The sequence below is a fragment of the Globicephala melas genome, chromosome 12, assembly GCF_963455315.2.
Source record: "Globicephala melas chromosome 12, mGloMel1.2, whole genome shotgun sequence".
Taxonomy (NCBI): Eukaryota; Metazoa; Chordata; class Mammalia; order Artiodactyla; family Delphinidae; genus Globicephala; species Globicephala melas.
The window spans coordinates 82,189,274-82,206,912 of NC_083325.1; the positions used below are offsets into that span (position 1 = coordinate 82,189,274).

At 32.7% G+C, this 17,639-nt stretch overlaps 1 protein-coding gene across 1 annotated transcript in view; it reads left to right on the forward strand.

The window, feature by feature from the left end:
- ROCK2 (Rho associated coiled-coil containing protein kinase 2) overlaps window positions 1–17,639 on the forward strand; it is a 134,242-nt gene that overhangs the window by 88,867 nt on the left and 27,736 nt on the right. The window contains exons 6-18 of the mRNA XM_030844582.2: window positions 764–908; window positions 3,274–3,412; window positions 5,505–5,596; window positions 6,411–6,570; window positions 8,124–8,184; window positions 8,761–8,772; window positions 10,872–10,951; window positions 11,115–11,163; window positions 11,742–11,877; window positions 11,972–12,063; window positions 12,283–12,529; window positions 12,914–13,020; window positions 15,662–15,821. Of these exons, the coding sequence (XP_030700442.1) occupies window positions 764–908; window positions 3,274–3,412; window positions 5,505–5,596; window positions 6,411–6,570; window positions 8,124–8,184; window positions 8,761–8,772; window positions 10,872–10,951; window positions 11,115–11,163; window positions 11,742–11,877; window positions 11,972–12,063; window positions 12,283–12,529; window positions 12,914–13,020; window positions 15,662–15,821 (1,480 nt within the window). The remainder of the gene's footprint in view (window positions 1–763; window positions 909–3,273; window positions 3,413–5,504; window positions 5,597–6,410; window positions 6,571–8,123; window positions 8,185–8,760; window positions 8,773–10,871; window positions 10,952–11,114; window positions 11,164–11,741; window positions 11,878–11,971; window positions 12,064–12,282; window positions 12,530–12,913; window positions 13,021–15,661; window positions 15,822–17,639) is intronic.

Below are 17,639 nucleotides of genomic sequence, written 5' to 3' on the forward strand. Positions count from 1 at the left end.
CAAACATACACAAACACATACATGCTGCAAAATACACACACGTAGATAATATCTACAGTGGTTCTTGTCCTTGTCAAAAAGACAGAAGATAGGGATTATCTTACTGCCCACTGAAACTAAACACAGAAAAAGGTGTTTGTAATCATTTTGCCAAATATCTTGATACCACAGCTCCACATTTCTAAACATGCAGCTTGGAGGTGTAGCTTTCAAACTATAAAGATCTTTTGATTTAAACATTTGATCTATTTCCCCCCATTTTTTTCTTGGTATAATAAGAACTATTTTTTAATACAACCTCCAAAACTGGGGCCTTTGTAATTTTCATTACTGCAGTTTCTTTGGAAATATCAAAGTTTCCTTTCTCTAATGATTCTTTTCTTTTCCCCGGATCAGGTGCCTTAAGACCACATTTTGTACTTCTCTTGTAACTCCTTCATGGCGTAAGAAAAAGAAACAAAAGATGTTGATTTGCATGGAATTCCCATGGAGTTAACCACCTTTTTCTTCTTTCATTGATGAAGCCTCCTGTATTTTAGAGTTGGAAAATTATCCCTGATCTCCCATAATCCAGACATTTTTATGCATTTCATAATGCATTTATCCCCTGTCCTCCCAAAGCCATGTCAGCAATGAAGGTCTCTTGGTAGCCATGTGTAGTCACTGTATATTTAATAATTAATGAATTAGTTGCGCTTATGTGTGTGTGTGTTTATAGACATTTTATACACATTTTTTCTCTCTCTCTCTGCACTTTACCCAGACAGGCATGGTGCATTGTGATACAGCAGTTGGAACACCTGATTATATATCACCTGAGGTCCTGAAATCACAAGGGGGTGATGGTTACTATGGGCGAGAATGTGATTGGTGGTCTGTGGGTGTTTTCCTTTTTGAGATGCTGGTGGGTAAGTAAATTGTTCTTTTTTCAAAACCCATCTCATAACACTTTAGTTCTAAGTCAAGAATGTGAGACTATAAAAAAATGAATTGCTTGTGTTCTAGGGAAAAAGTAGTATTTCTGAAAACTGAATTAGTAGTGTCTGATACGACAGATTATTGATTGGAAAATTAAAACCAATCCTCATTCTGGCACAGTAATGGAGTAGAATATGAAAGGAATTGAAAGTCTACTGCTAGGAAATATTCCTCCAATAGACCTTTTGTATTAAGAAAATATTAGAACAAGAAGCAAGTTTATAGTTGCAATGGGCCTTCATTCTAAGATTTTCTTAATCAGGAGTATTTGTTGTAAATATTTAAATTATAAGGCTGGTATTCTAATTATAATAAGGAACTGAAAGTACTCTTAGTTTATGTAATTGTTATGTAATTAATTTTTGTACACCGTGTTTCTTATATTTATTACTTGTATATATATTTGGTTTGTAGTTCTAGTCAAATAAATCATAAATATAGTTATTGACCATTTGACTATCAAGATAAATATATTTTATAATAATATTTCAGTCTCAGTAAACTCAGAGGCAAATTAAATAATTTCTTTTACTTTGACCAGATCAAAATTTGAAAGATTCAAGTATTTCAAAACTTTTCTTTACATCATAGATTTCATTTTTAAGATTTCCTATTCCTAAGTACTAGGGCACAAAAATATCTTCTGGCCAAGGAAGCCAGTGGCTGACTCCCCTGGTTTCAGGTTGAGGGAGATGTAGCAGAATTCTTCTTTAAGAGTCAAATGTATTAAGGCTAATAGCGTTATATGAAATGACTTTAGAATTGAAAATATAGTTTTAGAAGTTGGGGAATTTATTTTCTAGAAGATGACTAAAAGAAATTAGTAGTGGAAATCTGTAAAATCTGTATAGTAACTGAGTATGTTTATTGCTAAAAAAAATCAGTACAAATTTAAATAATGATTAGTCATGGAACTTTTTTGTGGTTAAAGTGCCTTCTCTTGATGACCATATGTGTATGTGTAGCACTGATCTTGCTATGCGTAGTCTCATGTCCTTCTGTAACCTACTTTGTTTTGGGCCTTTGTTTTTGTAGTGGGTCTCTTTGTACATACTGTATGTTCTCAGGTAGCTATCTATTCTCCCCACCTCTAGGCCCTATCTGATGATTCATTGGGTGTGTCTTGTAATCTTTTGAAAGTAGAATATATTCCATCATTTGCCTAGACTCTCCCAGGGGGTTAAAAAATAATATACTTTGGAGGAAGTCACCTGGGTTTGAAGAGACCATTTAAATTCCTGCTGCTGTTTTCAGCGCTGAGAGCTGAATTTAATGAGTTTGAATGGCACTAATTTGCAGTATTCTGAGCCTACTCTGGTGCTTGCTCATCAGGTTGGTTGACTGGACTTCAATTAAAGGAGTCTACTGCAGTTAAAAGTTGCACTAGAAAAATCTTGAATTCAAAACTCTCCTCTGCCACCCTTGGAAAACAAAAACTAACTACCTGAACACTCCTTTTTGGCTGATTTGGGAAAGTGATTTGTACTAAGGTGACTTGTGGTTGAGGCATACTGGCAGGGCCTTTAACTCTTGTGGCTTTAGATGAATACTGGCCAAGATGATGCCGTGAACATTTTCTGTCTTTACACTTGCTTCAATGCCTATTTATCACAGTCATCAGTCAGCAGGAACACTGCATTAGGAGGCTGTTTCTGCCGTTTTCAACTCTAGCTGTGTGTCATCTTAGGCAAATCACATGTCATCTGTCTGGGCCTGGCTTCCTCATATGTAAAACAATAGGGCTGATCTAACTCTTAGAGCTGCACTGTCCAGTCTATCATGATGAAAGTGGTTTACGTCTGCACTGTTTAGTACGGTAGGCACCTGCCATATCGAGCACTTGAAATATGGCTAGTGTGACTAGGGAACTGAATTTTTCATTTTATTTATTGTAATTAATGTAACTTTAAAGTGCCAATTGTAGCTAGTGACTATTGTATTGTATAACATAAAAGGCTGATTTAGCTTAAGCACTAACTGATCTGACCCCACCTAGTAATCTTTTAAATTATCCAGTAAATTGTTTTTTTTTTCCCATTATGTATTTAAAAACCCAACAAATTCTACAGTTAGTATTGATTTTATTTTGCTCTTAAAAGTTCATGGTTCATTGGTATGATTATAATTTAAATATATTCTTGGTGTGCGCCTGTTTGTTTTGACTGAGATTCCTGGCCCGTAGACCTTTTCGTTCTTCCATGCATGTGACAAATTTAAACTTAACATATTTAAATATTAGGTGAAAAATGTTTAATTTGCATTCTCTGTTACACTCTTTTTTTCTTGGAACTTTAGGGGATACTCCATTTTATGCAGATTCACTGGTAGGAACATATAGCAAAATTATGGATCATAAAAACTCACTATGTTTCCCTGAAGATGCAGAAATTTCTAAACATGCGAAGAATCTCATCTGTGCCTTCTTAACAGATAGGTAATATACATTGAATTTCTTTATAGAGAATCCTTTTAACTTCTGGATTTGTAGAAATGAAAGCATACCTAACTCTTATTTACATATAAAATCAATCTTTTTATCCAAATTGCATTTAATTCTGGTTTAGCCTTTTCCTACTGCTAATCCTGGTGTTGGGTTACCCTTGTCATTTTGTATGTGCAGCCTAATGGTAATCTAACTCTAATCTTAACCCTCATGTCTAAAAGGAAAAAAACAGAACTTGGTAAAATAATGCATTTGAGAGAAATAAAACTTCTGTATTATTCATATTTTATCCTCTAAGGTGATTTAAGCCGTACTGCTCTTGAGTGTACAACTTTTGAGAAGAGAACATTTTTGTGCAGATAAATACTCAAAAGTTAATAATCTTAAAAACTATCTGTGTTTGATTTGAGAGTGCCTCCTTCCCAACCGTTTTTAATTTGCATTTGAATATGAGCAAGTCCATCCTGGAAATTCTATATTTCTTGAAACAAACTAGATGAACATTGTTGTGAAAACCTGCCTTAAAAAGAGAAGCTAGAAAACTATTTGAAGTTTCTTCCTTGCCCTCTCTATTCTGTTCTTTTCTGGTTTCCCATTTTATATTTGTAATAGGAGTCATCCTATTAAAGGACTAACACATATAAGTGGGTGCTTCCACCTCAGTCCAGACTTACCTCACTAGCTTTATGATTTTAGGAAAATTATTTTACTTGTTGGGGAAATAATTTTACTCATCCTTAAAATGATGGGATCGGATTAGATGATAACTAAGAACATTTCTTGCCCTAAGATGCTGTGATTCCTCAGCACACCTTATTGTTGCCTGTTAGCCAGTTGCTGTTAGAACCAGTACTGCAGTGACTATCCTTATACATTTATCTTTGCATACGTTTTGTAGGATAAAATCTTAAAGGTGGAATTCTAGGAGATACATTTTAAAATTGACCTACTTGAGTTACAAATTTGACCCCCAGAGAAGCCACATCAGGGTATATTTCCATTATTAATAATTGTTTCCCTCATTCTTGTCAAACTAAGTATTATGAATTATTTCTTTTCCATACAAAGAAAGAAAATTATATTTTTCCTCATTAGACAGCTTAATCATTTTTATATGTTTATCAATCATTTGTACAATAAAACTTTGATTGTTAATTACATGATTAATGAATAATAATACATGGTGATAAACTCAAAATAATGTTTGATTTGAGGACTAGATGGAGTTGATGGGAATGACCATAATTTGTGCTGAAGGGTAAAATATAAAACAGGATACAGCATATGCTAATGAAAGGAGTACCATTCATGAAATATTTACCTTAGCAATTTATGGGGAGGTGTGGTTGCAGTCTAAGTAATGATTGTAGGTGGAGAAAAGATAGTTTGAAAAGAATTTAATGCCATCAGTGTGGCTAAGAGCACTTCCTTCTAAACTTTACAGGTTTTTTTGTTTATATTAAACATAGCTCCAGGGACATATAAAAAATGTTTTTTATTTCCATATAGTCTTCACTGAAGACTCAACATGTCAAAAAATGAAATTATTAGTAACATTTTTTTGTATTCAGAATGATAATTTTAATATAAATGTAATATATATTTAACAATTTATATTTAATATAGATGTAGATATATCCAGAGTAAACATGGATAGCTTCAAACATAATATGTGAGTTCCTTTTAAGAAAGGAGGAGGATTTTTTAAAATAACGTTTATTAGAAAGGTTTTAAAAAACTCTTCTATGCCAAAAGTTAAATCTCCATCCATTTTACCCCCTAAAGTTGGTCACGTGGTTTTGGCACACGCAGATGATTTTTTTCATTGAAAATCTCGTACTTTCATTTGACACAAAACAGGTGGAAACATATTTCCCTTTCCATGGCATTTACTATCTAGAGCAATCATATACTATAAAATTAGATTGCTTATTTTTGAGCAACATTTAAGCTGAAGCTTTTAATAAAGATATCTTAAACTCATTTCTGATCCTTATTTTGATCCTTGTTGAGATAAGAGTTAATATTTTTGTATTTATATAATGTTACTCTTTATAATACAATTTTTAACTGCATTGTTTAGGGAGGTACGACTTGGAAGAAATGGGGTAGAAGAAATCAAACAACATCCTTTCTTTAAGAATGATCAATGGAATTGGGATAACATAAGAGAGAGTAAGTCAATAAATTTAAATATTTCCATTTCATCACATTTTAAATCTCATAAATTGATTCCTCTTCTGAATTAATAAACATGTCTGTACACTTAATGCTAACTAATTTTTAAATTGAGAGGTTTCATTTCAATTTGTTCTGAAGCAGTACTTATAACTAAATTAATATTACCTCAGTATCTTAGCAAACTAATATGTCTTTATTTCCCAGTGCTTTTATGATAAACATAGGTTTCTTAATTTGTTAAGCTAAGTTTTATGGATCTCAGTAATTTTCAGAATTGGGGAAATACAATTCTTTAATTCAGTTGTTTGAATTAATAAATCAGTAATTAGTTACTTATGGAGACCATACTCTGGTGAATACTAGGGTAAGCATAGTAATTCATTTAAACTTCATGTATATTTAACATTAATGCATTTGAAGAGTAAGAAATATTTCTACTTAAAGAATGTAGAAAACCGAAGACTAAAGAACGTATATGCAAGTTATTGCTGCTTGTAATTTTAACACGTAGAATAATATCATCCTGCTTTCCTTGTTTGATTGATTTATCTATATTTAAAACCAATCTAATATAATAATAAAACATAAAATTTCAGTTCTTTGAAATGATAAAACAAAATCTGTTACTAAAATATTCTATAGTAAATCATAATAATATAGTACTGTTAATGAATCAATATGTAATATGTTAATATTTATATAACATTAATGATATATAATCACTAATATAAAACAAAACAGGGGTCATTTATATAATTTTAAATCAGATATATTATTATTAAATAACTTGTTTCTTTTCTTTTAATAGCGGCAGCTCCTGTGGTACCTGAACTCAGCAGTGACATAGATAGCAGCAATTTTGATGACATTGAAGATGATAAAGGAGATGTAGAAACCTTCCCAATTCCTAAAGCTTTTGTGGGAAATCAGCTGCCTTTTATAGGATTTACCTACTATAGAGAAAATTTGTATGTGACTTGTTTGTTACATATTTATTGTTTTCAGCATCTAGCTATAAAGAGTTGTCTTACTTTGAGACTGAATTATAGAAGATAAAGTGTTAATTTGTTTTAAACTGAGTTTTTTCATAGAATATTTTATGATATTCATTTACAAATGAATGTAAGGCGATGTTCTGTGTTCTTTGGGGGATATAGAGTAAGACCAAACACCTGCTTTTGAAGGAGCTTGTCAACTCATAAGGGATATAGGAGAATTATATAGTCATAATAAAGGGTAGAATGTGATATTTGCCTTAAGAAACGTACCAAAAAGATATGAGATGGTTCAGAAGAAAAATAAAAGTCACATCTCTTTGGGACGAGGGTAGGGGAAAGTCAGGTAAGACCTCAGGGAAGAGGTAGCATCTTAGCCAAGTCTAAAGTTAAGAAAGGGTTTTGAAAGGCTGAGATGTAAGGAGGTTAGGTGAGTATAGTGGGGAGGTGAATACTGGAAGGAAAAGTTTGAAATGTAAGCATACTTTGGGAGCAGAGTAGTATAGTCCAGTAGGGTTCAAACATAGGGTATATATATATATATCACTGTATCATGACCATTTGGAGGATTTAATGAAACTGTGATTTTCTTGCCTGTAATCCCTCCATGTAGTGCAGAGCCTGGCACAAGATCATTCAATACATATTGGTCAACTGGAGTGATTATTGGGTATAACATTAGAAAATAGACTGGAGTTGGAGTTTAGGGGAAGCATAATGCAACAGATGATTGTTGTGTGCTGTGCTAAGGGACTTTTGACTTTGACAGGCAGCAAAGAGCCACTGAAAACTGTTAAATAGTTGAATGAAGTATTAAAGATGTTTGAGAAACATATATTTGAGAAATTTTTGGTATTTCCATGTGTGTAATGGTTGGGGTGATCAACCATTACAGTTTCCCCAGGACTGAGGGGTTTCCTGGGATGTGGTGTGGGACTTCCATGCTAAAACCAGGAAAATCCCAAGCAACCCAGCATGAATTGTCATCCTGCTAAGGACAGTGTTCTGAAAACTACTGTAATGCTGACTAAATTGAGGATATCAGTGCCAGGAGAAACCCAAGCATGTTTATACACAGTGAGGAAGGACCCAGTTAAGCGAGAAATTAACAGTTAAATAGAAGTGATGATTTGTGTATTAAGACCTGGAGATCAAGAGATGTTATTTTTGAAAAGGAGGAGAGCTATCTCTTTCCAGAAGATTTCTAGAAAAGAAGAATAAGATAGTTACAGGAACTCAAAATGAGATGAATAGGGAGAAAAATGTAGTGCTATTTAGTGACTCCAGTCTCAACGATGTTAAAGACTAGAACATCCTCTTAAGAGTGAGAGGCAAGAAATATTTATCATTTTAAATGATTGAAAATGTTATACATCTCTAGAGGGGAAAATATTACTTCATTTTAAATATGTTGAAGTGAAAAGAAAGAGAATCTGTAGTTGGAATTTAATTCTGAGAATAACTTGGTATTAGAAAATGAGTTAAAATGACACGCAAAAGAATTTATTTCCTGCCTTTCTTTCTAGGTTATTAAGTGACTCTCCATCTTGTAAAGAAAATGATTCGATACAATCAAGGAAAAACGAAGTATGTATAAATTTTTACTACTCTACACGTGTTCAAATATTTTAGTAATATCCCTGTATTTTTAAAGTTCACTTGATGCTACTTTTAGATGGCATTCCTTCTTGCAATCCAGTTCAGCATAATATTGAAGTGATTCATTTATTTGACAAGTATCACCGTGTGAGATCCAATGGCTAGTGAAAAGATGACTTGTACATGGCTTTAGGCTTAGTTTTAGTAGCAAAAGTGATAGAATAGGTTTACAAACAGCTGTATTTTCTACCAGTTAGAAAATTTTATGATCTTAGTACTATAAAAGAGTACAGATAATAAGCTATAAGGATATAGAAATAGTAGATGATTTAAATTTTGACTATTTAGCAATGAATTCATATAAAGGATAATTTTATCAAATGTTACAATATTTTGTGACCTCTATACAAAGCTAAATCATGAACACACACATAAATGAGGATGCTAAACATTTTTCTCTTCAAAACCTAAAAAAATTAGTTAGGTAGTTTTGGTATGATTTGTGTTTTAGGAATTTTACAAAGCATAACAAGCATTTTAATGTTTTTGTTTTGTTTTAAATAGGAGAGTCAAGAGGTATGTTGATGTCAAATATGTTGAAAAACAGGAAAATCTCATCACTCTAGCGATGTTTTGTTATAATCACATTCCACCTAGCATTTGGAGTACTACACCTACCCAAGAGAGAAGTTCTCAACCTTTTTTCTACCAAGTATTCTTTTTATTATTGCTCCTATGGATCTGTTGTTTAAAATATATATTGTATAATTTTCTTGTTTTTATTTATTAAGGATATATAAGTAGCAGTAAGAACTTTTGATTGGCATGTGATAACTAGTGTGATCGAATTATACTAATGTAGTAGTAGCCAAAAGCTGTTAAACTTGACTAGTTCATTGGCCTGTATTTTCTTACTAGGGAAGTATACAGTTTTGCTTAAGGTATATGAAATATTTAAGAAGTCATGGAGAACATAATCACTAGAAAGAATAGTGGAAAGAACATTGGCCGTGGAATCTAATAGATCAGGATCTTTTGGGCACTGCCATTTATTAGCTATGCTATCTTGGCCCAACTGTTCACCTTTTTTGGATTTCAGTTTCTTTATTGAATAGATATAATACTACCCATCTTTTTAGGGGTTTTGTTAGGATTAATGAGACAATATCTGTAAAGTGCCTGCCACTGTACCTAAAACACAAAAGGAACTTGAAAAGTTAAATCCTTTATAAAGGCAGTAAGGCTCCCAAAATGCAGTATTTAATGCTTTCTGTAGTTTTAGTTTGTTTAAAGCCCGACATATCTGGCCTTATAGCAAGATGACTTGTAATTAATTAGTTGTCATTTATCCAAAAGAGTTATTGTTGACAACTTTTCACAGTATTTTGCCTGGCACAGTGTAGGAAGATATAAAGAAGAGCTTTTATATATCTTTTTTTGAGGGAAAACTTATGTAACATTACATAAGTTTCAGGTATACAACATTATGATTCTCCTTCTGTATTCATTGCAAAGTGATCATTATCAAAAGTCTAGTAATCATCCATCACCATACACTTGACCCCATTCACTCATTTCATCCAGCCCTAACCACCTTTTCCTCTGGTAATGACCAATCTGTTCCCTGTCTTTGAGTTTGTCTTTGTTTTATTTTCTTTCCTTTTCTGTGTGTGTGTGTCTGTTTCCGCATATGGTTTTTGTCTTTCACTTTCTGACTTATTTCTAATACCCTCAAAGTTCATCCATGTTGCAAATGGCAAGATTTCACTTTTTTTTTTTTAGGGCTGAGTAGTAGTTTCTGCTGTGTATAATATACCACATCTTCTTTATTCATTCATCCACTAGTGGATATTCAGGTTGTTTCCATAACTTGGGTGCATATATCTTTTTGAATTAGTGTTTTCATATTCTTCAGATAAATACTCAGAAGTGGAATAGCTGGATTGTATGGTAGTTCTATCCTTATCTTTTGAAGAATCTCCATACTGTTCTCCATAGTGGCTGTACCAATTTACATCCCCACCAACACTGCACCAGGGTTCCCTTTTCTCCACATGCTCTCCAATATTTGTTATTTTTGTCTTTTTGATGATAGCCATTCTGACAGATGTGAGGTGATATCTCTTTATGGTTTTCATTTGCATTTCCCTAATAATTAGTCATGTTGAACATCTTTTCATAGGTCTCTTGGCTATCTGCATGTCTTCTTTGGAAAAATGGGAAGAGCTTTTATTATTTTTAAGAAAAGTAATATATTTTTGAGTGTGTTCAGTCAAATATTCCAAATATTTGTTTCAGATGTAGACCTTTTATCTTTATAAGCACAAATGGTGACAGTATTTTCGAATAAATAATCTACAAAAGAATGATAGAGGGTATCAAAGGATATCCTTTGTTCATAATGAATGAGAAACTTGGTGTCATAGAAGAATTCTGCCAAGATCGGAGCTTTTTATTCTTATGTTTACATAGTGTGTTCATACATACATGTGTACTGTAACAGAAAGCAAGAGATGGAGGATTTTTTCTCTCTGTCAATAAAAATCACATTAAGAATGTACAAAAACTGTACCTATATTAAGTTGAAAGAAAAGAGATTATCATTGTTTTCTTTAAGCCTCTCACCTTTTAAATATGATCAGACTTTATAATTATAGTTTCTTATTTTCTGACAGATTCAGAAAAAACTATACACATTAGAAGAACACCTTAGCAGTGAGATACAAGCCAAAGAGGAACTAGAGCAGAAGTGCAAGTATGTTTTGTAGATAATTGTTATATTTTAAAATGTAAGTTTAAACATTTTACTAAAAAAGAAGAGCTAAAAAGTAATTATATGATAATTTTATAATTTATGGTAAATGTTTTTATTGTAAACTAGGAGAGAATTATTTACTGTTGCCTTTGAAATTCTTTAGATCTGTTAATACTCGCCTAGAGAAAGTAGCAAAGGAGCTAGAAGAAGAGGTAAAGTCGCTCTGCTTTTATTAACATTTTTGTTCATAAAAAGTTTTGATGCCTGACTTATCTACAGAGTTCTTTTAGTACCATATTAATACATATCTTGTTATATAGTAAAATCTACCTTGTAGTATTGGTGGACAGGACTCTCAGATTATAGGGTAACCATGATAATAGGCTTCATTTTGTTATGTTTTTGCAGATGAGTTAATTTAGTATGTGTAGATATTTCAAGTAAAAAGAAAATTGCACTCATATTACTAACGTGACTTAAAAATAGAAATTGACAATTGTTTCTTTTTTTATTCAGACCCATAGTTTGTATTAAGTAAAGATGGTTCAGTGGTGATGGAATGTTACAGAAATTTTGATTTTCAATAGTAAACAAAGCACTTATGGTCTTGATTATTTAAGAATAGTGTGCTATTTAAAAAATATGGAAAACATTGTAGTTTTAACAAAAGGGCAGTTAATAGCTTTTTTAAAGGTCTTTTTTATTTGCTTGATGTAACTGAAATATTTTTTGTTTTCGTTTGATTTTTATACATACTTTCCTTTGATAATAACTTCAAGCATTATTTCAGATTACCTTAAGGAAAAATGTGGAATCAGCATTAAGACAATTAGAAAGAGAAAAGGCGCTTCTTCAGCACAAAAATGCAGAATATCAGCGGAAAGCTGATCAAGAAGCAGACAAGAAGCGAAATTTGGAGAATGATGGTTTGTGGTGTAGAATATTAAATACTAAGAGAAAATGTTTGTGTGTATGTGTGTGTTGTGTTGAAGCTTACCGCTAAAATGCTTTTTATCACAGTTAACAGTTTAAAAGATCAACTTGAAGATTTGAAAAAAAGAAATCAGAACTCTCAAATATCCACTGAGAAAGTGAATCAACTCCAGAGACAAGTAGGTTGATCCCAGTTTATAAGGATATTAAATTTTATTTATGACTATCTGTTAACATTTGTTTTAATTGGCAGTGTTACGAAGAGGAAATCATTAGGAAGATAGTTTTTAGGTTTTTGTTTATTTTAAATAGTAATGGGGTAATAATTGAAGGTATTTTCATCATATATACCTGTGTTTATTTGTTTGTTGTTTGTTTTGTTTTGAATGGAATAACAGCTGGATGAAACCAATGCTTTGCTGCGAACAGAATCTGATACTGCAGCCCGGTTAAGGAAAACCCAGGCAGAAAGTTCAAAACAGATTCAACAGCTGGAATCTAACAATAGAGATCTGCAAGATAAAAATTGCCTGCTGGAGACTGCCAAGTTAAAACTTGAAAAGGAATTTATCAATCTTCAGTCAGTTCTAGAATCTGAAAGGAGGGACCGAACCCATGGATCAGAGATTATTAATGATTTACAAGGTATTAAAGTAGATATTGCACTTGAGTTCATCTTAATGATTTGTGTTTTGGACATAACCTTAGATGATGGATAATGTGCTAGAATAGTACATGGCTGAATATAATACTCTGTTATGTAAGGTTAGCATATTAGAAATACATTGTTACAAAATTTTATGGATGAAAGATTTACTTTCAAATAGTATGAAGTATTTTTAGTAACAAACCACTTCTAAAGGTGGTAGATTGGATTCCAGTCGAATTAACTCTAAAGCACTACACCAACAATTATAAAAGTTCTGCTTATAACAACTTTAAAGAATGAGGTGAATTCCAGATTTTTTACTCTAAGTTTAATATGTATACTATATGAGTTTATTGTTTTTAAAAATGTTTCAATTTTAGGTAGAATATCTGGCCTAGAAGAAGATTTAAAGAATGGCAAAATCTTATTAGCAAAAGTAGAGATTGAGAAGAGACAACTACAGGAGAGATTTACTGATTTGGAAAAGGTAAAACATGTTAAGTTTTACGTTTGTGTAAGTAAATGACTAGACAGTTTCGGGTTGAAAAACTTATTTTAAAATAAGGAAAATTAGTAACTGAAATATTTCCAACACTCATGTACTTTCTTATATTCACACTTGGTTATGTAGATTAGGGATGTGTATTTTAAGGCATACCATAACACTACAAGCAGCCCTTAGATGTTAGATGCTTATGAAGGGAGAGTCTCTTGGGGTGTATAATGAGGATGCTTCTTCCTGGGCATCCAAGGAAAATGCAAATTTTGACTTACAATATATCTTTTTTTAAAAAAAATAAATTTATTTATTTATTTTTGGCTGCATTGGGTCTTTGTTGCTGCATGCGGGGGGCTACTCTTTGTTGTGGTGAGCGGGCTTCTCATTGCAGTGGCTTCTCTTGTTGTGAAGCACAGGCTCTAGGCACGCTTGCTTCAGTAGTCGTGGCTCATGGGCTCTAGAGCGCAGGCTCAGTAGTTGTGGCTCGTGGGCTTAGTTGCTCTGCGGCATGTGGAATCTTCCTAGACCAGGGATTGAACCCGTGTCCCCTGCATTGGCAGGTGGATTCTTAACCGCTGCGCCACCAGGGAAGCCCATCTTACAATATGTCTTTAAAATGACATAAAGTTATCGTGACTTTTCATTTAGAAGTTTACCAAAAAGTACTATAAACCAAGGATAATTTTTAGGCTCTGTGCAGTTAATATTTTATTTTCATTCACTTAAGTATTTAATGTCTCATGTGGTAGAAATATCAGGATGCAGTTCTTCCCCTTAACAATCTCACAGTCTAATGGGTAATTTCTAAAGTAATAATAAAGTACACAGATAATTCTAATGCAGTGTGGTAAGTAGAATGATAGAGGTATGAGCAGGGTATATTGGGTGCACAGAATGAATCCCTAATCTGACAGGGCAGGATTGGTTGACAGGGTAAAGTTGGGGAGGACAGCATGGGCATAAGGCACAGAGGATAGAAAATAAAAAAGTCATAGTCAGTTTATTTAAATGCAAATGATTCAGTATTTCTGGAGTAAAGAGCAGGGGTCAACAAATTTTAATCTTTTAAGGGAAAGACAGTAAATACTTTAGACTTTGCAGGCCATATGGTCTCTGCTGCAGTAAAGGGAATGGGCATGGCTATGATCTAATGAAATTTTACAAAAATAGACGTCAGGCTAAAACTGGCCTGAAAACCTAATGTTAAAGTGTGATGAATTCACTGGCCTGAGTGAGGCTACAGAGCCAGGCATGAGCCAGGCCATGCAAGATGTTGAATACTCTGTTAACAACACTTAGTTGCTCTAAGTAATGGACTAGCCACTGAAGTGGATGATTTTATTAGAGGAACATTTAAGATAGATCATTATGTACCATGTGGAAACTAGGTTTGAGGAGGACATGATGACGTAGGTAGATTAGTCAGAGGCTTTTTCAGTAACCTAGATAATGGAGACTTAACTAGTACAGTAGTTCAAAGGATGGAAAATAAGGATGAATCTGAGAAATATTTGGAGGAGGAATATTTGGGAACACTTAGTGATTGATTAGATATGGCGTGTGAATAGTACTCAAGAACGAGTTCTGGGTTCCTAGTTTGTGATGAAATCTATAGTGGTACCATTAATTAATAAAGAATAAAGGAAAAATAGCTGTTTTAGAGGAGACAGTGATAAATCAATTTTAGTCCTAAGTTGAGATGCCTGTGAGACAGCCAAATTAGGATGTCTACAAAGAAGTAAGCTATGGTAGTAGCAGCTAGAAATATTTGAGAGTCATCGATATAGAAGTAACTCAAACCATGTGACTGGAAGAGCCCATCTGCAAAGAGATTGCTTAGAGCATTGGTTTTTCAGAGCAGAGTAAATTAGTCTGTTGGTGGATTGTGTAGTTTGAAAAAAATCATTTTTATTCTTGAAAAACAAAAGAAATACCTATATTTACGATATAAATTATAGAAAACAAAGAATTAGAAAATCTTTTGAGGATATATCGAAAATAGACTGACTTCTATTAAAGATTCTCAACTTAAAACAAGTCTCCTAGGTGGAAAATAAGGGTGAATAGTAGAGGATCCTGAGATTTCTTTTTTTTTTTTTTTTTAGATATAGCAAAGGGAAGCATTAGGTATGTTTTAAAAGTTTGAGAAGTGATAATATAGGAAGAGGAGAAGCATTATGGCTAAAGAACACTACTCCAGAGAACACCCAACATTTAAGGGGCAGCTGGGAGAAAACTTCACATGCAACAGAAAAGATGAGAGCAGGATGGGGAGAGCCAAGTGAGTTCAGTGTCAGGTATGTCAAGGAAATAGTTTCAAGGGCAACAGTGAGTTCAAATGAAATAAAGACTATAAATGTCTGTTGAATTTGATACTGAGATATCATTTGTCACTTTATTGAGCTCAAGCAATCTCAATGAAGATCTCAAAACAGTAGAGTGGAGATGTGGGAGATGGGTACAGAGGGAAGTGAACAGGTAGAGTGCATAGATTACTTTTACAAGAAGTTTGAAGATCGGAGGGAACATGTTGAACATTATTAGTAAGCCTGTAAAAAAAAGACTCTACGTTTTTGAAATTGCAAGCCAGTCTTTTTTGTTGATAGCTGCCATTTAAAATCTTTAATAGGAGAAGAACAACATGGAAATAGATATGACATACCAACTAAAAGTTATACAGCAGAGCCTAGAACAAGAAGAGGCTGAACATAAGGCTACAAAAGCACGGCTGGCAGATAAAAATAAGATTTATGAATCCATTGAAGAAGCTAAATCAGAAGCCATGAAAGGTACGCATTTTCATAAGAAGGTTTTCAGCAGCATTTTACGGAATTGATTCTGTATTCAACTCTGATTTTGAAAAATATTTTAAAAAGTATTAGGAAAGCTTTACATATATGTTTTTCCTTGAAGGCAGCATCCATTTCTAAGGTAGTAAGCCCCCAACACAGAATTACTCAACCGAATTTCTAGATCAGAGAGAAATTAATAGTTCAGTGCTGTCAACAGTGACAGGCATACAGAGTGTGAAGCCCTAGATACATCTATTCAGATTTGGGGGATATGCTCTTTTTATAATATTTAGTTTGACATTTCACCAGCTTGTGTGACAAAAGTCTTGCGAGTTTATAGAATATAAGTTCACTGAATATTTTGAAATCTGACATGATAAATATACTAGCTAGATTTGGTCAAAGTCACACAATACTAATGAGTATAGGGTAAGATAGCAAAGTGAACTTTTCCACAAACCAAGCCCGTATCTTGGAATTAATTGTCTTTTAGATAATTTCTTGTTTTCCAAACTGACTGTTCATATATGATGGATTTGAAATTCCAAAGGAAATCAGTAAAGTATTCTTGTCAAAGATTTATAAAACTCTTAAAAAGAAATTTCACTTCATATTAAAGCATAACATTTATTAATAACTTAGCAAAAAATAGCCTTTAAATTATTGAATGTAATTAAAATTGGAGATTTTTTTTTTAAACAGTTTGGTTTAAGGCATTGATTCTAGCTGATATAAAATGAAATGAGTGCTTTATTTAGAAATATCTAACAAGAAAGTTAGTGCGCCATGTTTCCCTGTCCATGGCCTAAAAAGACAAAGTTGAATTTCTTTTGAGGTCATAATTTAGATGCAATAAAATGCAAACATTTTTCACATTTGTAATACATACATATAATCACTACCCAAAACAAGATACAGAATCTTTATTTTCCTCACCTCAGTGAGTTCACTCATGCCTCTTTCTATTCTCTGTGCCCATATTAGGGTGATTAGTTTTTAAAATGAGTACATTTGTTTATAGATTATTCTCTGAAGTGTTGAAAATAAACCAATTTAGCATGTAACTCATTTTTTAAAATTCCTTTTTACAGCTGTAACATAAGGTACAGATGACTTTCATATTTTGTGTGAATACACAAAACTTAAATTTTATAGATGGTATATCTGGTATAAAGCCTTTGGTCTTTTCCAATGCATGTCATTGCATTGCATTCTTTGTTTAAGAATATGGCTTAGCAATGAATTACTAGTTATGTGACTTTCTCTAGTTACTTATCCTTTTTGTGCCTTGTTTCCTGTAAAGGGACAATTACTGTATTAGGTTGTTGTGAAAACCAAGTATAATGATACCTGAAAAGTGCTTAGAAATGCTAGCTATTTTTAGTAGTATGTGAAAAATGGTTTCATTTTTCTACACTTTTGAAGACAGTTCATTAAAAACTGAAAATTCATAAGGTTTAACTTTTACCCAATATAACTCTGTAATAAATGATAATTAGAGGTTGAACATTAGGTATGAAGGAGCAGAAGAATCTATTGAATTTGAACAGATTTTCTAATCAGTACATCAGTAATCCTTTACATGTAATAACTTGCAGTTACTATGAAATCACTTGATTAGACATAAACTTTGTCTGCTCTTCACTTTGAGACTGAAAAAATGTCTTTAGAAGTCTTTTCTGATTAATAAAACAAATTAAAAGTTTGTTGCAAATCATTTAGAAAATAGAGGAAAATAAAAAGTAAAGATTAACCAGAATGCTACTAAATCAGGATGATATTTTGTATATTTTCTCAATTTTCTCTACTGTTTTG